Below are 25,842 nucleotides of genomic sequence, written 5' to 3' on the forward strand. Positions count from 1 at the left end.
CACATATTTTTCTTGTAAAATTAAATGTCAAATGAAAGTGGATAATTAGTATCACCTAGAAGTAGGCTGCAATGTTCTATATCTTCTCATGTTATATTTTTTTTGTGATTTTTGACATAATACGAGAGTAAGACCTAATTTTTTACAATTTTTGGCTATATATTTTGTATTTGTAAAATCTATTAATGTAGTATTGTATTGTAATGTAAGTATTGACATGTCCTATATTACCATGTACTGTAATTTGTACACACCGGTAGTCCTTGGACGCAAATAAACTAAACTAAACTAAACTAAACTACGTCTATACAGTGGCATGCTACATGTTGCCTGTCGTCACTCTTCAGTCCATCGCCAGTCCCAGTTGACCTAGTCTATCTGTTCATAAAGATTACCTTATCCGCGAAAATTACATCCTTTGATTCATCTTTCCACGAATGTGTGTGACAATAGTAAATTTACGAATTATTTTCATGTGAACTTCTTTTCTCGGGGAAAGAATTTACACTTTAGTCTGAACAATTGTAGTGTTTCATCTGGCTACACTGCTCACGGAAAAGTGTCTGGCAGAATAATGGAGCTTCGGTGATCGTGGTAGGTAAAGAGTGATTGTTAAAAAACTAAGTTCTAAACTTCATAACTTTGCGAGTAAGCATTCAGCTTCTTTTACAGAATGTACACACTCTATTACTACATGTTATTGTAGGTGTAGTTATGTTGATTTTACCTTTTGTAGTAGTTGACGCCGTGTAATTAGTTAACCCATTTTTCCTGTACGTGAAGTTTCTTGTGCGTAAATTCGTATGTAGTACCCAGTTGTTTCTCCAAAATATTTGTCGGTTTCCGGTAAAATGAAAGCATTGTGATTTCAGCTAGTGGTAATCAACCACATGAAACCCAAATAGAACATGTATGTTAAGGTTTGTGACATAATGTGGCCACATGTGACAGTTGTATTCATTGTATTTTATCTTTGCTACAGTATTCTGGGCAGCATGATACATCCGTCTACCTTCAATTTACACCATGTTTTGCACACTTTTTTTTTGCTACAAAGAAAGCGTCTCAAACGTGGCCGAATGTGTTCTGGATCTTAACTGTAAATGCAGAATTTGATTACAATAAAGAAACTTTACTTTGCCAACATACATGTAAGTAGTACACATTAATAACTCCATTAATGCACGAGCCTCTGATGATCGGAACTGCAGCAAAGAACATCATCTGTAATTTTTTTTTATTATTATTATTCTTGATCATGAAAGTGTTCCTTTACAGTGCTACCATGTAACTTAGGCTTGTTAAAATTTGCCACAGAATTAAAGGTTTTGGATAAGATTTTTTAGGTGCACTTTATGCTCAGATAGGCTAATTGGTACAGGTCAGTTTAAAATGGGATCAAAACCAATGAAGCTGTGGTTCCACTGTGAATCGAATCCATGAACCTTTACTTATAAGGCTCAGGTTCTGATATAGGCTAGTGGCAACTCCTGATAAAAATATCTGAGTGACTATTTTCACCAGATTTTAAACTGCATGTTCATGATCTACAACCTGGCCTGCTACATGGATGTGTGTATTCTTTATTTGTTGATGTGTACGAAGCTTGCGTCAGTGTGCATTTATTTTCGTGAACAAGACAAGCATTTTTCTTTTTTGTATGACATGGAGTTGGAAAAATACCGCACAGTGTAATGATATGCACTGGTGCTCCTCATATGTCGAGTATGAATTGTTATTATGTTCCAAAATGCTTTTGTTGTTAGGTTAGGCAGGTCAGGTTTAGTGCTATTAGTAGGGACATTGAATTTTCGCGATGCGCGAAATGTGAAAAAAAAAAAAAAATAATGCAATTTTGAACATTCTGCACGTATCTACACCCCCAATGATGAAATATGCATGAGTTTTATTTGCGAAGTAATGCGAAATGTGTGCTTTCCACGAAATGAACGCTTTTTCGCGAAATAACCGTAAAATATCATCAAATTAAGTAGAAAACAAGCAGAAACTGTACGTGCAAACTGTCGATTTGTAACGAAACGTTTGCCTAAAGTTTCCTATCACTTGCAGCTGAAGAACGTTTTATCTTCGATCACATCAGGAAGATGCTGCAAATTGGGATTTCCCATGCACATAATCTCAGTTCGAAAACTTCTTCCCCCGAATGTCTACTAAACTTCCAATTTCATTGAACTTGCTAGCTTTCTTTGCCCCTGCACTATGGCCTCTAAATACTAAGCCTTGTCTAGCAAGAAAAGTAAACTATCCTTGTCCCACCCAATCACCGCTACTGGCAATAACAGTTTAAATCTAAGTACTTGTGTATGTGTACAGTACATAAAAATGAAGTAGTTTATCAATTTATAGCTCTTTGTATGTTGTTTCCTCTCATGATGAAAAGTGTGTGCCAATTATTTTTTTTCCACCGCTGGTATATACCGCTGATCTAACATTTTATTTACCGCTCTCCTCAGTTTTTATTTACCATAAATTTGCCTCCCTAGCATTAAAATTACTTTGGTAAATACTTCCCAACACATGATCATATTCCTGGTCTTAGGCACTTTCTGATATTCTCACTAGCTGGTGACAGTAGTAGTCACACCCATTTTTAATTTAAAATAATAACTTACCAGTAAGTTCAACAACATTGCCCATGAATATAACAATATAAGATAAAATACAATGTTATGGTTTGATTCAGGTTATTATTTTGCTGGTTAAAATAGCCACATAAGCTGTTCTCAGCACCTGGTGAAAATAGCCTCGCATACTATTTTCACCACCTAGTGAAAATAGCCATAATGTTATTCTCACCACCTAATGAAAATGGTCCCAGCCTAAAAATATGTAGTACCTGAAATAAACTTCTCGAAGTTCGAATGAGAGAGAGATTACTGTATTTAAAGTGTGTGTGTGTAAACAAATCAACATCATTAAACTTATAACCCTCGTGATTAGTTCTTTAAAGCATTGTGTGACCATCTTATACTCAAATAGATATTTCTGCAGCTTGTGTACTTAACCAAAAGTTTACTAGAAGTAAATGCTGTGACATAGGAGTCCTTGAAAGACTAAGGCCTACCAAGTGATATTTATTTGGATAAAGTATGGTCAGCACATCACATTATTGCAGTTTGCTTGCTTTCAAGACCTGAGTCTTCTACTATTGCTCCTCAATTGTCCTCATGATGCAGGATCGACACCGAAATTTAAGGGGTCCCAATGTGTTATTGAATCAAGGACAAGACAGATTTTAGCCATTTCATTGGAAGTAATAATTTTTATTCTTGTGTATATGTAAGATATTGGTTTGAGTTTGAGTTTTAAGTTCAATTTATGCACAGAAAGGCCTCCAACAGGTATTGAACCGGCAGACCTCTTAATTACAATTCTACGGCGTTACCACTGCACCATTAGGAGGACATAAATAGATGTATCATCCCTCCCCCAGTAACTCGAAGGTAACATTGCTGATGAACATCTATTATGTGTGGTTTTGCATCTTGAAATTTTTTTTATGTAAAACACTGAAGTCTGTTGATTAAAAGAAAAGTTACAATTTTCAATGGTGTACGGTTGATCACCAGACCCCTTTGTTCCTAAGGAGACGGAAAAGTACCAATATATATAATTTTTCTGTGCTTTCTCCATCTTTCAGCATGTTGCTCAGGCACCACAGGTGGAAGCATTTATATAATATTGAATGTATAAGTAATACTTTATTATATTGCCATAACATGCATAAAATGCTATGTGCACCTCCTCAAAGGAAAATTTACACATGCTGCATGTGTAAGTGGAGATGTCACCATGTTCTAGCCCTACAATAGTGAAGAAATGTTTGTGGTTTGGTGGAAGTAAGGTCAGTTTAGGATTTGTGGAAAATTCATATTAGAAAGAGTCCTTTGCATTTTAGTATTTAAGTAAATGTTTTAATTTTTCTTTGAGAGTAAGTCAGTGTGTATTGTTGAAAGGTTACAAGCTTGTGAAGGCATATCTGATGTTAATGTTCTCATACAAAACTTACACAAGGATGAGCCTATGTGATAGTTTATCGGTACCAGTGACCTTCTGTACCCCTGCTAAAAAGTTAAAATATTTGCATGGTTAATGAAGATTTTTGTTTATGAATGTTTTCTGTTGTTTATTTACCTCATAGAGATTTGTTATTGTGGAACAAAGTATGTCTGTTCCTTAGTCTAAAGCAGACCAGCCTGAAGGCTTCGCACGAGTGGATAGAGCATCCAGCGCAACAATCCAAAGCAAGATCAGATGGGATGTTAAATAGTGCTTCATAAGCACACAATATTTTTGTTAATAAATTTGCAAGAAATATTAATTATTTTATATTAAAATGGGTATGACTTAAGATGACCGGACCCCTCTCCGATTTTCTTCATATTTGACATACTTACTAATTGATGCCTGTTAATGATGAATCTGAAGTTAAAATTTGTCAGAAACATCTAGAGAATTGCAAATTAATTGCGAACCATTGACACTAGCCCCACGAACCATTGACGTGTGGTTAGGTTAGGCAAAGATAGTTAAAATTGCTGTTGTGGTAGTATCTGGAATATATATATTTCCTTGTGAAACAAAAAATTTCGTGAAAATACTGTTTCCATTGCGAAAACTAACATCTTATTTTCGCTTATTTTGCAATTTCTAGAAATTTCAGACAACTTTTAACATCAGATTCGTGATTAGGAGGCCTCAATTAGTGAGTGTGCCAAATATGAAGAAAATCGGAGAGGGGTCTGGTCATCTTAAGTCGTTCCATTATAATGTGTTATAAATCTGTTGTTTGTGCTTTCTGTGCCATGAAGCACATTTTATGTTGCATAAAACATCCAAAATCTATACCTAAATTAAAGAATTCAACAAATTCATTTTGCAGTACAGTTGGTCAAGAGACCCCCTTTCATCCTAGAACACATTGGAAATGCTTTTGTAAATAAACCAGTATGCAGCTTCCTAATTTAGTAGAATTGAAAGTTGAGAGTAGTGTGCAATTTGTAGATACTACAAAATAGTATTAAAAGGGCAGCAAAATTATTTACTGAACATGAACGTGTTGTTAATTTTCTTAGTTGCACACTTATTGACTTGAATTTTGTGTATTCTCTTGTATCGACCATTGAATACCGTCAGGTGTCAAGCCAGCAAGAGGCATTTATAGACCACTATTAAAATGTATTAGAACAAATTTACAACATTAAAGTTTTTAAAATAGACAAAAATCCACACCCGTGTCATGAAACAGACTTCTATTCAGATAATTAGTACACTTGGTAAGTTGAATTATTTGAACAGGAAGGTACAAACACTATTACTGACTTCCTCTCATGGTTTTCTGATAACTGCTTTTATGTGTAACTTACTAGTTCATTATTATTGTTCCTTTTCTTTTAATGTACTGTCCTTAATTTGCAAATTGTATTTACAGATAAATACGAAGACACATCCATCAGGAACTGTTTCAACCAATCCCAAGGTTTCGATTGGAACAATTGCCTCAGGAATAGATTAAGAGCAGTCCTCAGCTTTCCGATGGTGTTCATCCTTGCAATAAAGGTTTGTCATTTTATTAATATATTACAAAGTCTCACTAGAATTATATTATTCATAGGGAATGCAGTATACTTAATGCTTTGACAAAATTTTGTATGTGACTTAGTGAAGAGTTTTGTAAGGAATGAAAAATATGCTGTGTTCTAATAAACGGACGTGTGTTTTCGTAACCACTATTTTATCAGGTTTGTCATGATTTTTTAGAAATGTGAATATTAGTTAGTTATTTCTATACTGATATACATTTTTGTGTATTTCAACTTTCTGAATGCTGTGATTTTGTTCTTGGTTACATAGACTAAAGCTGATTTCATTCATGTTTTTATAACATATCAGCTTTTTAGAATTGGTTTATTTACAGGGTGACAATTAATGAACTATATGAAATAAAACGGAAATTAGTGACAAACCACGTAGTACACAAACTGTATTGCACATGTAAACGGCACTACAGACATTCGGATTTAGGTTATGACATGTTCGATATGTCTGCCATCTCTGGCGATGATGTGGGGCAGACGAACAGCAAAATTCTGCATGACCCGCTGAAGTGTCGAAACCGATGACCTCCTGAATGGCAGTTTTCAGCTCGGCAATGGTTTTGGGGTTATTTCTGTACACCTTGTCCTTAACATAGCCCCCTTCCAGTGGCCTCTGGGTACCCCAGAGCCAGAATGTGGTCCCCAAAATACTCCTCCAGGGCATTTTCACTTGCAAATGGCCGACATCAACACGTTGCGTGCACATACGCATACAAATTCCCATCATGCCCTGTGGCCAGCCACGCAGTTTGGACGTAATCACGCGAACCGTTCAGAAATTATGACTGTTTTATTTCATATAGTTCATTGTCACCCTGTAAATGTTGTATTTGGTTTTATTGCAGTAAATTGTTGAGTTTCTCTTGAAAATAATTTATTTCTCTGTACATTTCTGAAATGTAGAGCCACGTTGGCCTAGTTGGTAGGGCATCTGAGTGCCATGTGGGGAGACCCGTGGTGGGTGTTCTAAGGTCGGAATTTTTCTGGCCATGTCTCTGCATAGAGTGGTACTGGGGCTCACCTAGCCTCAAAATCAATGGGCACTTGGGGGTAAAGATGGCCGGAGTGTGAAACTGATCACATCGCCTTCAAAATGGCCGATTGTGTGACCTCACATGGTGCTTTGTGCACAGAGAACTTTTTTATTTATTTATTTATTTATTTAATTGAAACACAACAGGCGCTTCAGCACGTTATGCAGCACGACTGAGAAAAATGTTGCATATTAATTATATTATGAATATATATCATGGTTTGAAGTTGTTAAGTAATAAAGTTGGGATATTTTGAATAAATGTGTTGAAATAACATCAATAATACCTAGAAATTTCAGCGAAGAATGCAGGCTCGATCAGTACTCAAACTTGGGTCTCTGGCATACTGTGTTCTACCAACTGAAGTACCGAGCCAAACCGGCTTTTACCTGCTTTTTTACTTTCGCTGTTCTATAAGTATATCGCTAAACTGAATAAGAACTTTCCTAGGATTATTAATAATACCTGTGTTGAATGTGTCCCTGTCAGTGATATCACAATGGAATCTGTTGCCTTTGGAACACTGACGACATCAATCGTGTGGAAAGAGAGTAATGTCAGTATCTGGTAGACACACTAATGCATTCTTTTTTTTGACATAATTAATGAAATACGCAATATTGTTGAATAAAAGAGCTTAGCTAGTACTACTAAGTCTTAGTGCAAAATATTAATTTTGAGAGCGACTTCTCAATCTTCCTGTTAACATGGTAATTGCTGTTAGAGAACAAATAACTAAACTATGTACTTTGGTATTTTTTTCTTCTGATTCTTGCAGTGTCTGTGTGTGTGTGTGTGTGTTCAAGAAAAGTATTTTTAATATTATGAATATTTCTACAGTTGAGACAGCTTTATACGTAACCCAGTTCTGCATAATTGTATTTTAGATATAAATTACTTTAGGTCCTGGCAAAATATAATTTTAAAATGTGTTAAACCTTATTTGTATGTAATGCATTTTTATGTAATTCTGTGTTATACATACTGATTTTCATAAAATACAGTTGATTTGTACATAACCAAGCTACAACAGTGTCACAGAAGTATGTTTCTTGTTAAAAAAAAGAAAGGTTTCAAATACAAAACAGGATTGGCGGGCATTGCGGCGGTGGGTCTTGAGTAGTGAGAAAGAAGAGTGTGTCAATGCAGTTTCACAGAGAAGGCATGAGGCTGGAAACAAGAGGAGAAAGATTTGCCACAGTTTTTCAGAACATGAAACACATTTTCTTTTGTACGTAATCACGATACGAAAGTACTCATGTTAAAAAAGTGCCTGTAGCTGATGTTTGCCATCCTTTCATAATACATTTATAAAAACAAAACAGCGGTTCCTTCAGTGAACAGTTCTCAATTGCTACTGGTCTGTCATGTTGACTGTACAATTGGCAGTGCTGCAGCCTGTTGTTTTCCATGTTGACTGTATACACTTAAATAATGTTACTGTTGCTGTGATGTTCTTACCGAAGAATATTTTTGTTTTCCAGGTGTCATGGCTCTGGAAAGGAGAATAAAGTTAAAAGCACTAAATAGTCACATTACATGCAAAATCTGCAGAGGATACCTGATCGATGCAACTACTGTCACTGAGTGTCTTCATACATGTAAGTCTAGTGGTTCAATTAAGAGTTAATTTCATTACCCTCTGTGGTGGAATAACTATACCTTTATTTCAGGCATTAGTTAGTTGAGGAAGGGGAGTAATGAAATTCAATCTGCACTTGCATTGTATTAGGGTGTAAGGGGTGACATTTCCTGAGGCCTCCTAAGAGTCAACGTCACTTTCATGTAGTACATCCTCGACTGCATTTTGCAGACCAACCAGGCTGTAATCTGGACCTGCTGCCATGATATCCTCTGCGAGCGTCCCTGCATCCATTTCATCTTATTAATAATCCTAATCTTCGTGATTAGCAGAAATATGATAAATCAGTCAACTTGAAGTGTATTACTGGGCAGTGGCATGTGTGTGGTGCTAAATCACGTGTATACAAAGTGAGTATTCTAAGTACGCAGAGTTTTCTGTTCAGGGAAAGCGAAATGAAGAAGGTACTTTCTACAGCATGTTCAAAAAGTGACGCAACCTTATGGGAAATCTCATGAATTGTTCTTGTTTCGTTATAAGTGCTCAGATACTTATTGTAATATATGTTTGTAAACTGGGGCTGTTCAGGAACTTGTCGTACAGCCACTTGATGGAGGAGTTGCTCTTATGCGTCCCCTACACTTAATTAATGACATCCTGGTATGCGGCTGGAAGCTGGGCATTCTTTGGGGTTTCTTAATGCTTCAAGGTTGGTAACAGAAGAAAAGTTGCGTTTGGTGCCATATCACGTAGTCGCGTGTTCATTACATTCTTTGAACAGACAGAACATACCTCTGAACGGTATGTGACAATGGTTAGATGATTTGTTAACACATTGTCAGCTGAGAAGTTGGAACGCACATGGTTTCAACAGGACAATGCCACAGCCCACACAGCTTGGAACACAATGCGTTACTTGGAAGAGTGTTTTCAGTTCAAGGACGACTGATCTCAGTGGGGTTATGGCCACCATGATCTCCAGACTTCTTACTGTGGAGTTATCTTAAGGACTCCGCCTACGTTACTTATCCGCAACAGTATTCCGGAAGTGAAAGACAATATTATTAGCTGTGTTGGTAAAATCTCACAGATAACATTGAAAAGGGTTTTCAACAACATGGTTCGTCGTGTCCACTTGTGTGAAGAAAAAAAGGGCAGTCACACCAGCACTTAATGTAAAAAATGTGATAAGAAATGTTTTCCCATAAGATTGCGTAACTTTTTCAACACCCTGTATATCATACCATAAATGATTAAGATGTTCTAGTTAAGCAGTTGGTGTTTCAAAAAATTTCAGTTATTTTTCTTCTTTTTTTTTCACCTTTTGTAACCAACCTATGACACTTGGAACCTGGATTTGGTACGTGGAAGTTTTTACTGTCATCATTTGGTACATTCACTGCCTGGTTTTATGTCCTTAGGCCTAAATGTGTAGCTAAAATTGCACAGTGCAAGTTGTATTTACCATTCGGGAAAGAGTGTGTTCTGCACTAGAGAGAGAAGTAAAGTTGCAGAGCAAGAAAAATTCTGCCAAACAGTGTGTACTAATGTGGGTTCATTGAGTTAAGAAAAATGTGGAAAATATCCATGGGATAAATGCTTCTTTTGCATGAAAAAGATTTATCCCAATCGCTTTAAACCGGAGGTTTATCCCATAATTTTCCATGTGGAAGGGGATGGTGTAAGAGCCAAATGACCATAAATTTGGCCTTTGTGAAAAATGTTAGAGGGATGCATGGACGAATCATTCCTTTCAACTCTAGAAGTAAAATGATACTTTTTCAAAAACCATAAGGCTTTTTTTTTTATTTTTACACAGTATCCCCCCCAAGGGTTAACAAGTTTGCAGCCAAAGGGAGAATTTCTCCCCTTCATGCCCCTTTACAGATATCATCTACCGTTAAGTTTCGTGTAGGCATTGAATGCCTTTCACTATGTCAAATTTTGAAGATTGTGCATTTCCTATTATAGAATAGGTAAAATGACCAGAAAAAGAGTGTGTGGTAAACTACACACCGGACAAGAGTGTGTGGTTGTTTATCTACAGGCCTCTGTATGGTGTAGTAATCAAGGGATCCAAAGTTTGATACCCTGTGGAGTGATATTGCACAATGGTTTGGATTGCACTTTAAACTTTGGGTCCAGTCCCGATTACCCTGTCTGAGCATAAAGTGGACTCAAAAATAAACTAGCCACTGTGGTCATGTGGCTTTCACATTCTGATATTAACCGTTTTGACACAACATACTCTATGTGATCAGAAGTATCCAGACACCCACCTGAAAATGAAAAGTTTGGGCCGCCCTCCATCGGGAACACTGGCAGTCAATACAGTGTTGACCCACCCTTAGCCTTGATGACAGCCTTCACTCTTGCAGACATGCTTTCAATCAGGTGGCAGAAGGTTTCCTGGGGAATGGCAGCTCATTCTTCGCAGAGCGCTGAAATGAGAAGAGGTGGGTCGGTGTGGTTTAGCTCGAAGTCTGCGTTCCAAAACATCCCCGAGATGTTCTATGAGATTCGAATCAGCTTGTGCCGTGACATTGCCATGTAAAGCAACAAGGGGCCACACCCCATCCAGGAGAAACATGACCACACTGTAACCCTGCTGTCAGCACTATACAGGCTGGTAGAGGCCATTCATCAGGTATTCGCCACAACCTACCATCGGATTGCCACCTGTGTGATGGTTCATGGGCAGCTGCTCGGCCATAGAAACAAAGTTTCTGCACCTCGCACCAAACAGTCGTGGTGCTTGGAGTAGATCCTGATGCATTTTTGAATTCCTATGTTATGGTGGCGATGGATGATTGGTGATTATGCTGTACGACCCTCTTCAACACTCGATGGTCTCTGGAGGTCAACATGGGAAGTCGGCCTGCACATTTTTGGGTTGTACATGTCCCTTTGTTTCCACTTCACTGTAACATCGGAAACAGTGGACCTAGGGATGTTTAGGAGGGTGGAAATCTCGCACACAGACTTCTTACACAAGTGGCACGCAACCACCTGACCACATTGAAGATCCGTGAGTTCCTCAAACCATCCCATACTGCTGTTGCACGCTGTCTGCAGACTACTGAGATAGCTGACCATGTGTTCCATGCAGCAGATAACAGTACTGTGTCACCCTCTATGATAAACACACATTTCGCGGTTTGTCTGGATACTTTTGATCACATTGAGTATATCTACATTTTCCTGTATTGTGTAGTTTTTAAATGCTTATGGAAGCATGTGTGTGTTTCTACATTGTTCGCCGATTGTTTTGCTGCTAACATTTGATAATTCGGTCCATAACTTGCCCACTTGATGGCAGGAAAAGTGCCTTTTCTTTGTTTTTTTCTCTACTTGTACTTGTGACTTGTGTGCTGTTTATTTGCTAATTTGTCACAATGGCAAAGACGAGTGTTATTGTTTTAGGTTTGCAACACTGTCCAAATTGTAGCTCAGAATAAGGATAAATGTTGTTTTATTAGCATCAATCACTGAAGTTAACAAAAAAAAATATTTTTAGAGAACATTGAATTTTGATGGGATGGTAACACGTTTACTTGAAGTTTATTATGTTCAAGTTTTGTAAGTTTGATTGTAAACTGTAGTATTTTGTATTGGTAGACAAGATTTAAGATCTTTACAGTACATAGTAATGGATAAATTACTTTTCAGAAAGGAGTAAACAAAAGTTTCTTGTCTGTGATATTTCCATTTTCGTGCACCAACATTATGAAAGAAAACATGTGTAGGTATAATTTGTTGTATGAATGTATATGAAGCATTGTTTCTTACTTTCCAGTCTGTAAGAGCTGTCTGGTGAAACATCTGGAGGAGAACAACACATGTCCCACATGCCAGATTGTCATCCACCAATCTCATCCCCTTCAGTATATCAGTTTCGATCGTACAATGCAGGACATTGTATACAAATTGGTTCCTAATCTCCAGGAAAGTAAGTATACTGATTGTATAACTTGTTCCAAGTTTGTTTATGTGAAATGTCGAGGTATGTGTTAACTAGGGCTGAACCGATGTTGATGTATCTGTCGATACCCGGTGCTACTTTCCCGGCATTTTGGTCTTTCACAGACTCCGCAAAAGTACCAGTCAAATTTTTGTTGACTTAATTGTCGTGGAAATATAAAATTGGAAGTTTTAATTTTGTATCAGTTTTGTATGGAAAACATATTTTAATATTCTGATGAATTCTTGAATATTTTAAAGCAATAGTCTTGGTAAATTCATGCATGTAATTAGAGTGGAATTCATACTAAAATTAGTTAATATTTTGAACAAAAATTAATACCCACGTTTGGCGAGCCAGACAACTGCAAGATATATCTGAGAGGAAATAAGTCACTTCACTCTTCTGGCATAAGATCATCATAGTTTGCCCAATAATAATAACAAATTTCAAATATAAGAACATGTGAAATACTGATTACATTGTTTATGTGCAATCTGTTTTTTTCTCTAAATATACTGCTTTTTTATTGTCTGATGCTTAGAGGCACATAATTATGGTAAATAAAAAAATCAGTGAATTTCAGGTTCAAAATCGGTAAATAAAATAAAATTTCGGTGTTATAGCGGTGAAAAATCGGATGAAAACTGGTATATAAAAATATATTTTGGTTTTAAAATTGTGAATATAATCCTAAATTTGATTTAAAATCTACACTTATTACACAAAATTAACATTTTACTTCTAATAGCACATTTATATAGTTATCAGGATATTACGTTTATTTCTGTGTAAAGGAGTCAATTTTTGCATCTCCAATATTAATAGCAGAATTAATCAATTTTCCATGATTTGCATAACTCTCAGGATAATTCAGACCTAGAAGGTGTTGTAAACCCTAAATTTTGTGTTTTCGTTTATTTCACATCATTTTGTGACAAAACAGGGTAAAAAAATGCATCTCACACCTTTCAAAAACATGAAAATTTAACACTACAATGTGTTTTTTGACATTTCGTGTTTTCGTCAAAAACTAAACCTGCATGCCCCTACTGATGGCACTTTTTTTCTTTTTTTTCCAGATGAAATAAAAAGGGAGAAGGAGTTCTATAGGGTTCGCAGCATGCCGTATCCCAAGGATACCCCTCAAAATGCTGCAGACGCAGAAGAGGATAAGACTGTTCCCGACCAACATGCAGAATCTGACTACCATCGACAAGATGAGCAGGTCAGTTGCTTTGAATTTCTGCCTGTTTCTTTCTTTTAAATCAATCTATATCATAAAGGATACATGGTCAATAATTATGAAGTTAGGTTTTTTTCCTAAAATTCTGTGCTTCTTTTAATTCTGGTTTTATGCAGCTTGGTTCAAAATATTCTATGGGGTTGCAAACATTTATTACAGATAAACTATCGAACTTTCCTTGGTGAAACCAGTACCGTAGTTGTTTTTGTGTGTGTGCATTGTTCAGCTGCAGTTTACATTCCTGCTAGTTTGAAGTTTTAAGTTCACTTTATGCATAAATAGGCTGATCAGGACTGTACCTATATTTTTAAGTGGAATACAAACCACTGGGTACCTGAGATCTCTTGATTACAAGTTGATGATGTCACCATTATGCCATCGGGGGGGGGGGGGGGGGGCTACCAAGTGAGCACCATGGCTGCTATATGCATAGTGAATTGTCATGGTTTTTATTGAACTTTGCACTCGCATAAAGCGGCTCACTCAGCCTTAAATCAATGGGTAACTGGGGGTTAAAGGTGTCCGGGCATGATGCTGATCACATCATCCCAACTATGGCTGAGATCAAGCATATTTGGAGCTCTGCCTCTGCATCACTCCATATGCCTTTATGCAGGGGGTACCTTTACCTTACAGACCTATTAATGTGTAGTATCTCCTCCTCCTTCATGTTTGTCACAACCATACAGAAAATTAGCGTTAGCCTCCCACGTTTCGAGCACTATTGCTTTCATCATCAGTAAATGTAGAATTGGTTCACTTTGGATCCTAGTTTTCTTGTTGGCTGGTGTTGTGTTCTTATGGAAGTTGGTTCCAGGAATGACTGAGCTGGAGTTCCACATCCTTGTTGAGATTCTTGCTATCGTGCTTGGCTATGACTTCTTTTACTCGTTGGTCCCAGTAACCGGCACATTTGGCTATTATTTTGGTATCCGCAAATAAAATTCTGTGTGTCTCGGTGAACACCACAACATGACACCAGCCAGTAACAACACCAGGATCCAGAGCGAACCAATAAGAAGGAAAGCGTCCACGCTCTGCCCCATCATAGTCATATATTTAACCTTACACTGGTGTCCAATTCTACGTTCTCTGATGATGAGAGCATGTATGCACTCTGAGCCTTAGAAGTTAACTCAGATTTAGCCTGGCTGGTAACCCAAGAACAGTTTTTCAGATCTTGTTGCCAAGAAAACTACAATTCCTAGAACCAATTTTGCTACACTGTTTTGGGAGGAGTAATATTAATGTAGCTCTCTTGGCCTCTGCAGAGATCGAAATCCTATAGTTGTCCTGTATCAGGACACGAATCCAACACTTCTTCTGAACCAGTACTACAACCTTAGCGACAATGAAGTTCGACCAGTCACAAATATAGGAGTGCGTTGTGAAAGAAGGAGAACACATGCATATGTTGAACATATTTTATTCAGCAGGCTACATGGAACAAAGGAAAACGTAAATTTCCGCTGCAACGCAGCAATGTATGATGTCCACACAAAATAAAACATTTTCATCCATCTACACGTGACATTGAAGTTCGACCACTGTTAGAGGGGATCCTGTTTACCATGGTGTAACGCCGCCCCATTGGCGAATTACTGTGGCAATGCGTCGGGGCATACTGCGGACGAGTCGTTCAAGGTATTCCATATCGATGCGGTGCCATTCCTCCTGCAGGCAGGCGATAAGAGCAGCCACTGTCGTGGGTTCCCTCTGTTGCATACGTCGCTTAAGAACACGCCACACATTCTCAATGGGCGAGAGGTCGGGACTCGATGGTGGCCATGGCAGAGTTCGCACGTGATGGCGAGTCAACCATTCTCTTGTCAGCCGCGCTGTATGAGGCCTGGCATTGTCGTGTTGAAAGATGAGACGCCGCCTGTGGAACAGGTGCCTTCGCACTGTGGGAAGATGCCGCTCCAGTATGCGTGTATAGGCGTGTGCATTCACAATGCCCTCACAGACGTGTAGTGGGCCAACCCCAGATGCCGTCATGCATCCCCATACCATCACTGAGGCAGGTTTCTGTACCCGACGTGCATAACATTTTTCTTCATTCTGTTCCTCCTTCCGACAAATGACTGTTTTCCGTATTTTCCCGTACACAACATTGAAAATGGATTCGTCCGTCCGCAAAACCATGTTCCACTGCCGAAATGTCCATCCCCGGTACATCCGTGCCCACCGTAGTCGATTGCCTTTGTTCAACATGGAAAGGAAGGGTTTACGTTTCGCCTTGTACACTCGGTAACCGCATCGCTGTATGTAACGGCGAATGGTTCTGGTTGACACTTCAATGTGAAAGCATTCTCGAGTCCACAGTCGCAATTCGGCCACAGAAACATGATTGTTGGTCCGGATATAGCACCTAAATATCCGTAGGTCACGCACGCTCAGCAGGTGTTTTCGACCGGGGGCCTTACCTGTCTCTGTGGCACCCGTATTTTGGTGGTGTTTGATGATGCAGTGGATGGTTGACTTGGGTAAGTTCAGTTGGTGCCCTATTTCCCGTTCACCGAGTCCATCCCGTTGCAACTCCACCACTCTTCTCCTCACGGTGTTGTCAATAGGTTTGCCCCTGGCCATGGTGATGATTCACTGCGGTTCCTCGGTGCACAGCACGTGCTTATATACGGCGCACTCCCTTATCGTGTCCGTGACGTCATGCTTCCGTCGAATGCGCCACTATCTGGAATTTTCCGTATGGGTCTGGTGCCTGGTCGAAGTTCAATGTCACGTGTATAGTTCCCTGTTTTCGTTCTTTACGTAACCTTGGCAGAAACCAATGTAAATTAACTAACACCAATTGTTGATTCATTCAAGCAATCAGGATTGAAATTACAGTAGACCAAAGGGCTTCGCCGGTGGATGTACATTCCCCAGTGATTCACATCCCACTTTAAACTGTAGGCCCAAATGCTAGCAAATATTCCTCTGTTCCAAGTCAATCTACTCAAAATAATGCCATTTTCATTTTGAGGAACAAACTACATTTGCGGATGATAGTGAGCTAAGTAAGGAGATTGACACTAACATGCTTGGTGTTTAGCAAAAAGAAGTTCCAGATAATACTGAGATCTGGGTAGTTGCATTGTCAGAATGGAAGTTTTATACACAAGAAGTGCATTAAAAAAAAAATGTCTGTAATTGAGTACTGCATGGAACCACTTTTGCTTGCTCGTACTTGTTCCAGTCGCCCACGCTCGAATGTGCTTTGCTCAAACATTTAAAATGAAATATTATTTGAATATGACAATAATCGTGGCCACATAAATGTAAAATATCCATCCTGCCAGTTTCAGCTCCTGTGGTTACTTAAGTTTCAATTTCACTGGGTTTTTAACTACAGGATCCAAATTTGAGGGCCCACTACCAGAGACAAATTATGGTTCTACGTGTACTACTGGGCTTCGAGAAAGTCTTGCTCATTTTGCCTGTTTGAGCATTATTCGCTCAAGTGAAGAATCTCTCAGTTCCGTATGCTATTCGTGCAAACTATTTGGCACTCGAGCGAAATGCTCTCACTGCAGCATTCTTGTCAATAATATAAAATGTGTGTGGTTACAAGGAATTAACCTTTATCCGTGTGACATTTTAAAACTTTTTAATATGAAATGTTCGTCATTCTTGTTTTCTGTTCATGCCTTATTTTGATAGGTGTGAAGGCGCGGAAGAATTTATATACATAATGTCAGATTTTTTTTTTGTTTTTTGTACTTGCTATAAAAATACTTGTCCTTTGATCTGCAGGTTAATGTGTGTCTGGAATGTATGAGTGCCAACCTGAAAACCCTTAAACGAAGGTTTATTCGATGTTCCGCCCAAGCAACAATAACACACTTGAAGAAATTTATAGCAAAAAAGGTCTTAAATGGAACAGAGAAATACAGAGATGTAAGTAAAAATGTAAGCAATCCTCACTTTGTTACTTTTTTATATATTAATTTTACTTCTTAATTGCATGAATGCCTGTTGGGCATACACTTCGAAATAATAACAACATACACACATTGTTTAACGAGCACTAAGCTTTTCATCTTGTCAACCGATGCTAAATATATATACATATTTGGAATGATGAAATGGTGGATTATAAAGCTGAAATGTGCACAGAACAGCAATATAGCCGTTGTCAAATGTGTTTTTATTATTTTGAAGTATTGAAAATGTAGTGATTGTATGATCTAGGGTGGATGTTTTTCACAGATATGTGTCACTAATGGGGGCTGTTAAGTCAAAGATAATTACAGTGTCAGCTTGAAGTGTGATTATTGTATTAAATTATACATTTTACTGTGGAATCCATATTTACGTTCCTGGATTCTACATTTTCTCACATTATGCATCCAATTTTAATGATCGTAACACAGCAACATGTTATAAAATTTCCTGGATTCTACATTTTCCCATATTTTAAGCTTTCTGGGTCTCCTGGAAAATGTAAAACTCGTGGCTCCACTGCATTTAGTTTTAACCTTGTCTTGTGTCAGAACTTGGTAGTTGGATAATCAGTAGGAAAGTAAAACATTGTCATGGAAGTTGAGAATATTGGGACATCAGATAAATTAATATTTGTTCATCTCATTTGAAGTATTCAGCATTTGTTTTAGTGTTCAGAGTTACTATGTTAAATAATAGTTTATATAAAAATTCATGTGTATGCAATACGTTGTTCTGATTTATTTGGAGTGTTCCCCTGATTTCAATGCCAGTGTCAGAGTTGCTACGTGTCTGGAAAACCTGGAAAATTGAAATTTCAAGGAATTTGGTTTGTCAGGGAATTTTGCAGATCATCTGGAATTTACATGCATTTTGGAGTCGGCAAGAGAAAAAGTTGCAAAATGAACAATCGGTTCACTCTTACTTCTGGATTTGGTTCTTGTGATTCCACTCCCAAAAGATTGTTCAGAAACTTGTTTTTTGTTGTTATGATTCTCAGTCTTGTGCAAAATTAGGGTACCTTCGAATTTCTGTAATAAATTTTCACTTTTATAATATTAGATATTAGAATCAAAGTAAAACTTGCAGTCCAGATATCTGATTGATAACTAAAGTACATTGACATATGATCATAATTATCGGAAAAGTTGGTGAAGATGAGGTTATCGTCTATTATTTTATAGATCTTAGTCTTGTTGGCATTTCCTATAGAATTCCTATATGCAACAAAAATTTCTCCAGATGTTGTCTACTTATAAATGTAAGCAAAGAAAGCAGCATTTTCTACGACGCTATAAATCTGCCAGATAATGAAAATTTGTGTATGGTTTATGAACTTTTTCTGTTTTTGTATTGTGGGGATCTGTTATGGTCAAATAATGTACCTCTGTTGCCTTAGCCTGAAGGCTAGATGCAGGTGATTGTAGCACCCAATACATGTGATGCCAATTGTAATGTTACGTTTTACTATTCAAATTTTCACATGTTCTTGTGTGTGTGTAGAATGAAATTTGCTAAAATAAGTTGTGAAAGTGAATATTCGTAATAATTAATGAATTATATATTTAATTGAAAAACACAAGGTTCAAAATAAAAAATCATGATGATTAACATGTCTGGAAAAATTTCATTTTTGGACTGGAAAACCTGGAAATGTCAGGGAATTTCATAATAAAAAATCGTAGCAACCCTGCAATGTTAAAATATTGCATGCATGCATATCGGAAAATAAAAGAAAATGTGCATATTGTAGAATCAACTCTTTAGAATTATCAACCATGCAGCCGTGGATGACTCAAGGGTAGCGCAGATTTACTACTTCATTATTTACTAGAAATAGCTTCTTTTTTCCCTGAAAATTGTGTCATTATCCTGAAGGTTTATGTAACACTTAATTATTCAGTTTACCCACTACAAAGTAAAGTTGTAATTAGTGCTTTATGTAACATATTTATATAATAAATTTGATGAAAAGGTTACTTGAAAAACATGCATTGTGCTCCAATGTAAAATATATGGCCATGAAATGAATGAAACTTCCTTCAGACGCAACTGTCCTTACTCTTCCGTAAGGAAAGTTTCATGCTCAACAAACAAACCCCTTGTCTAGTTAATAATAAGAACTTTGCTTTCCATAATCAAATAAATCTTAATTGTGCACATTGAGCGTAAAAACAACATGCAAATTACATTCCAGCATGTTTTTTATAGTTTGGTGACATTTTAGCCCATTAATTTTGCAAGTCCTGTAACTGATATATATTTTAAATAAATGCAGTGTTTGGTGAGCATAATTTGTTTAAATTATAATGTAAGGATGGTGCAAATTGGTATTCAATCTGTATTGGCTGACGTAGGCACGTTGAAATATCGGAGAAACTGTTACTAATTTTAGCCTCTATTAACTTGGTGCAAAATTCTACCATTTCTGAAGTAAAAATTTAGAGGTATAATTCATTCACTTAGTTTGGCAATTTTATATCTGGTTAGTAGAATATCAACTACCAATATTGCTGAATTTACATCAATAACTTATCGGTAGCAGCAAAAATTTCTTGTCGGCCCATATATAAAATATTGAGAAGCTGTTTATTGTATTGAAAACCTAACTTTATTGATTATCATTTGTAATCCAGAACTCAAAATCTTCTGTGATAATAATTTGTTTGCATGTCCTTATATTTAATATAAAACTACACCAGGGGACATTTCTGTAGCTGCCAAGGATTAGATATGGTATGAATGTAAGCACATTGATGTTGCACATATCGTAGACAATCAAGAGATTTGAAGTTCTGTAGGTCATTTTGTAGAGCAACGTCATGGAATGTTTGAGCAGTAAATTTCACTGAAAATCTACTAAAGTTATGTACCTTAGAAGTATGTACAAACCACGTGAAATTATTAAAGGGAGAGTAGTTGCACTAGTAACAGGAAGATAGTTGTAGAAATTGCTGCTCCTTATCAAGGTAGAGACACGCACTCGTAGCTAGTTAACACACACTAGAAAAGTTGTACTTTCGTAAAATATGGATGCCCATGAAACTATTGAGAATAAATAGGCAACAACGAAAGCAAAATGCACAAAGAGCTCTAGAAAGAATTTTAAGCAAATTAAATTTTTTAGTTTGGAATACCAAAAAAGTTTTTCAAAACTAATAAAATTCTGAAATAGCTGCCCTGGCGTCATCCACAGGTTCAGAGGACCGTTAATTTGTATCAATATTAATTATTTGAAAGTTTTGATGCTGAATTTAACATGTATTTATGTAGTTGCCTATCTGACAAATTGCAAAATTAAATTTTTGTATTTTATTTTTTATTTTTTTATTTGTATCCATGCAACACAACCACAGGCATGAAGATTCATTGAATTCAAGAAACTGATGAAAGTCAATTTTTTCTGATTTGTGACAGTCATATATAACACATTGCTGATCAATATATTTGCACTTAAAATTCCTTGTCAGATAGGCGATTATACACAGTGTGTCTACAGACTTTTTAGACTGGCTTTCTAAGAAGTATAAATATGTAAGACTTACCATAAGCCTTAGTTAGTCTCCGATGTACATCCCTCCTAAGTCCACACACTTAAGTTGCACGGCTGTACAATTGCTGGATGCCCCTGTGGAAATCTTCTTTCGGGATTGTGTTTAGGTGCCTCGTCACAGCTTCATCAATTTCAAAAATGATGTCAAAACGTTTGTCCCTCAGGTGGAACTTCAACTTGAGGAATAAAAAGTAGTAAGCTGGTGCCAAAATAGGCAAATAAGGTGGGTGGTTTAACACAGTCACTTGTTTTGGTACCAAAAACTGTTAGCACATGGTCGTGTTGCAGGAGCCAAGCACGGGATTCAACCAGCTCTGGTCTCACTCGTAGCAGTTTCAGCTCCAAAATGGTTCTGTACACAACTGCAATCATCAGTAATCATCAGCAATTATGTTGAGTGACTGTGCACGGTTTTCATTCAGTTTTTGGCCCGTGATGGAGTGGTTAGCTCATCACTCTACGATGATGCCAGGTGTCCCGGGTTCGAATTCCAGCCTGGGCAAGGATGTTTCTGAGTGTCCTTCAATGTCATCATATCATCGCTCATCCCCATCTTCGCAAATTAGCCAAAAGTGGCACAAAAAGTGAAATAAAATAAAGCATATCAATCATTCAGTCTTGTCGAACCTTTGAAACATTATTGTCAGTTCGACTGGGGTGAAAGGACAATCCTCCCTGGGAACATCCTCCACATCTTCCCGACCATCACGGAATCTGCAATGCCAAATGAAAACATTAGCACGACAAAAGTCTTCATTGCCGTAAGTAGTTTTCAGAATTTCAACTGTTTCTGAAGAAGTTTGATGTAGTTTTACACAACTTAATCACTACTCTTTGTTCTGTTTTCAAATCCATGAGGAGGTTACAAAACACTGCACTAATTTAAAAGCTTTAACTCCCTCAAAAAAGCACTGAAACACTGGTTTCATTGCACGCTTACCCACATGTGACACTACGTAAGACATGTACCAAATGCCAGCATTTACCTTGTTACAGTGTTGCCGGTCTAAGAACTCGGTAGACACACTGTGTACGTCAGGCTATTGCCACCAATATAAAATTAACATTGACCTGCCGTTGTTCCAGATCGACATCTTGTGCAATGATGAGCTCCTGGGGAAAGATCACACTCTTAAGTTTGTGTGTGTGACGAGGTGGAGGTTTCACGATCCACCACTTAGACTACAGTATCGACCAAGAATAGACTTGTGAACTTTTGTGTATGTTTCAGTGCTTTGTTTATTTGTTGACATTTTGTACAGGAAGATACTTATGTGGTAAGAGGGAGTGAAAGATGTGCGGTTGGAAGAAAGCCATCGGTTTTTATTTCTTTACTTTTGTTTTTGATAATGTTTACCATTTCATGCAAGGAACAGGTAGGTAGCTACATTTTATCATTATGTCCATGCTTTCATTTTGTGAAGTTTTTTTTGCTGGATATTGAATAATTTGTTTCTTTGTGGTGAAACCAGTTGTATTGAACTCTATTTACATGTGAAGTCAGTGGCATATAGTTCATGGCAAGGTAGGAGTGCCTATATCTGATGTGAATATCAGCCAAAAATGGTATACAGGAATTAGCAAAAATCCTATATTTAAACCAATATTGCAAAATTTTGATCATGGGTTAGATATTGATATGTTTTGCATTTTGTATAATTCTCCTCTTAGGAAAATGTAGCAAATGTGTTCTTCTTGTGCTCTGTTTTTAGTAATGATTTCAAATCTCATAACTTTACCACTTCCCATAAAAAATGTGAACTGTTTTCTGTAAGAGTGTAAACAGTATAACTATACAGTAAAACCTCTTTAATACAGACTAATTGGAAGAAGAATAGACTTGTTGATAAGTTGACTGGTTTAACGGAAGTCTGGATTAACTGAAATAACCTAAAAGAACAGTAGCAAGTGCATTAAAACTCAGTTTATAGCAACAAAACATGTTTGTTATGGTGTATTTAAAGGGCATGGGCCTAAATACACTATACAGTACAGTACAAAGTCTGCGGGAAACAGAATTTCATCAGTGGTTGACTGCCTCTTCTTTGGGAAGTTCTCTTGTTGACTGGTAGCCACATTTAACCTTTACACAGCCGAGTGGGTTTTCGAAAGTAACCCCTCTTATTGGCTTTGGCATTTTGATTCCTGCACGGTTGCATGCCCTGATGTTTTACCTGCAAAACAAAAGTTACCCGAAGTAGATTGGTCAAATAGTCTGAGTTGTAACATTTTAGCCGGTTTCGCCGAAGCCTTTTGGCGCGAATTTTAAATTTGTACACTTATTTGACAAAAAATGTCATAACTCGTAGACTATTTGACCAATCTACTTCGGGTAACTTTTGTTTTGCAGTTAGAACAACAGGGCATGCAACTGTGCAGAAATCAAAACACCAAAGCCAATAAAAGGGTTTGGATGGGCCGTGGCCCCCATCTTTCAATGAAAAAAATCATAAAAATGGGGAGTTTTTTCACATATTCTATAATGTAATGCACCCAGGAACATGAAATGACTTTCATTCAGTTGAGAAAGGACCATTCTTTGAAAATAAGGCTAAAGTTTGCGTCACCATCCAAAAATGGCAGTGGAAGAGGGGACAAACTCCCCATTTTTATGATTTTTTCATTGAAAGTTGGGGGCCACGGCCCACCCAACCCCTCTTATTGCCTTTGGCGTTTTGATTCCTGCATGGTTGTATGCCCTGATGTTCTAGCTGCAACACAAAAGTTAACCGAAGTAGATTAGTCAAATAGTCTAAGAGTTATAACATTTTTTGTCAAATAAGTGTACAAATTTTAAAATTCGGGTGGGGAGGGGGATCCTGAGTGGGTGGGTTTTCTTCCACATAACATTTCAAAGTTTTATCTAAACATCTGTCAGCGTTTACAACCTCACATACAAGTATGAAGGTGCTAAAAGCACATGAACTTTTTAATCAGCATGATGGGTCACCAGTGACCCATCGGTCGACTACGCCTATATTTTCTGTGGGTCACATGTGACCCATTGGCCGAGTAAAGGTTAAAACCTTGCATTCTGGTTTTATTTTAATTTTTTTGCCTTTTGCCTGTGCAGATTAAGTGAAGTCTGCCTTATCGGGGTCTGGATTAACGAGGTTTTACTGTATTGTGTGCCTGTTACATAATCATGTATATTGCAATCGGCGTCAAGATCTGTTCAAAAAAATATAAAGTGCATTGGAATAGGTACTTCAACGTATTATTAGATCAAGATGACAGATTGATAGCTGTCTTATTTTTAGACAGCCCAGGATAATTTTGTATCAGATAACAGCTGCTGAAAAGAAAATTAGAAATGGGACTATTTCTCAGATGGATGAGTGAAATCTCCCTTTCCATGGTGTGCAATATATGTTTCATTTCACTTGCAATTAGAAGCACATAGATTGTTACCGGCAACAACATTGATATTGGAACATTTGTATTATTTTGGTTGGGGTACAGGCTAGGGGTTTGGAATTACAGGGTGAGCAAAAATCAGGTTACATAGAAAAACAAATATCTACATGCCAACATATGCGTGATTGAAATGCAGTAGTTATAATTACAGTAAAAGTTCAATATGCGCACCATCTGATGAAATGCATGATTCAATTCAACGAATTGTTCGAATTAAAACGAGTCCATTGTGTATTATTATTTTGTCAAGAATTTTCCAGATTGTAGGAGTTGACTGCTCTTTTGAACTTCTCTAACATGTGTATAGTTTGAATTTTTCTTTGCATTATAAGTACAATTTATCCTGAATACATAACCAACATTTAATGCATAACTTACATCGGAACAGCAAAGATTTTCACTTCATTAAATGTACTTAAATTTATGACAATATCAGTGACGATACGTGCAAAGCTGCAACTTGCAGCTGTTAAGCCTTTTAAGTCCTTTCAGTAGTAGTCACATTAACATAGGTCTCGGGCATATATTTGTTGACCCTCTAATATCATATCTTCTGTACAGTACAGTACAGCATAGTACCAAGATAATATGAATTCAGATAATGTTTCAGTCTAATACAGTATTATAATGTCGGGCCTCCCCCATGGCGCAGTGGTAGCGTCATTGCCTTGTAATCAAGGGGTCCCGGGTTCGATACCCGGTGGAGGCACAAGTGGTTCGGATCCCACTTTAAACTGTAGGTCCAGTCCCGATTAGCCTTACTGTGCATAAAGTGGACTTAAAACACCAACTCAAATCAAACCAAGTATTATAATGTCAGTGATGTAAAATTGGCATCTTTGAAACTTACAGAAAAAAAAGACCAGATGAATCTAATTTGGTTAGTGTGTGTATGGTTAATTTATATTCCAAAATTGAGATTTTGATGTTAGATATAATATTTTAATAATGGTGTTATGAATCTTCAGAATTTAAAGCCAGAACAGCAATTTGAAATATTTGAAGTTTCTTGTTAAGTAAGGAAACTATGATGATAAACACAATTTCAATGTGCAAACTGGATACAAAGATACACCCTTTGAGTATGTCACTAGGAGGAGGTGGTGTGGTGTTCATCTTGCTCCAACTGTCATGTTTCCCCCTATAATGATCCACTTGAATTCCACTTGTGCTTGACACAAGTGTAAACAGTTCTGATTTTTGCTCTCAGCATTTTGTATTCCTTTGTCCCTATTATGTATTTAGAAAGGTTTACCTGACCTACAGAATTAATGAAATATTAATGGTATATATGATAAATGTGGTAAGCCAAGACTAACAAGAACATGGATTGCTCTACCATGCCACTAGCCTAAGTGGTGGAGTGTGTTGACTGTCGGCTCATGGTCTGTAATTCATAAACTGTTGTTTTGAATCCCAGTTTGGGCATGCGAATTTCTAACGTGTGTGTATACGGGTAATCATATCTGGTTCTAAGGAACCTCTGCGT

The 25,842-nt window shown here is 37.3% G+C and overlaps 1 protein-coding gene across 3 annotated transcripts; it reads left to right on the forward strand.

Moving 5' to 3' along the window:
• Positions 1 to 529: 529 nt before the first annotated feature.
• On the forward strand, positions 530 to 24,979 carry l(3)73Ah (polycomb group ring finger 3-like lethal (3) 73Ah). Of its 3 annotated transcripts, none has more exons than XM_083142601.1 (7): positions 530 to 594; positions 5,453 to 5,580; positions 8,137 to 8,253; positions 12,031 to 12,183; positions 13,278 to 13,423; positions 17,195 to 17,350; positions 22,023 to 24,979. In XM_083142601.1, the coding sequence occupies exons 3-7, from the start codon at positions 8,142 to 8,144 to the stop codon at positions 22,146 to 22,148; spliced, it is 693 nt and encodes a 230-aa protein (XP_082998727.1). In that variant the 5' UTR covers positions 530 to 594; positions 5,453 to 5,580; positions 8,137 to 8,141; the 3' UTR covers positions 22,149 to 24,979. The 3 variants fall into 3 exon arrangements, with proteins under 3 accessions (XP_082998727.1, XP_082998729.1, XP_082998728.1); XM_083142603.1 differs by having other exon boundaries at positions 17,195 to 17,338; XM_083142602.1 differs by lacking the exon at positions 530 to 594 and adding an exon at positions 598 to 648.
• Positions 24,980 to 25,842: the final 863 nt, after the last annotated feature.

The sequence above is a fragment of the Lepisma saccharinum genome, chromosome 21, assembly GCF_977018435.1.
Source record: "Lepisma saccharinum chromosome 21, izLepSacc3.1, whole genome shotgun sequence".
NCBI classification, from domain to species: domain Eukaryota; kingdom Metazoa; phylum Arthropoda; class Insecta; order Zygentoma; family Lepismatidae; genus Lepisma; species Lepisma saccharinum.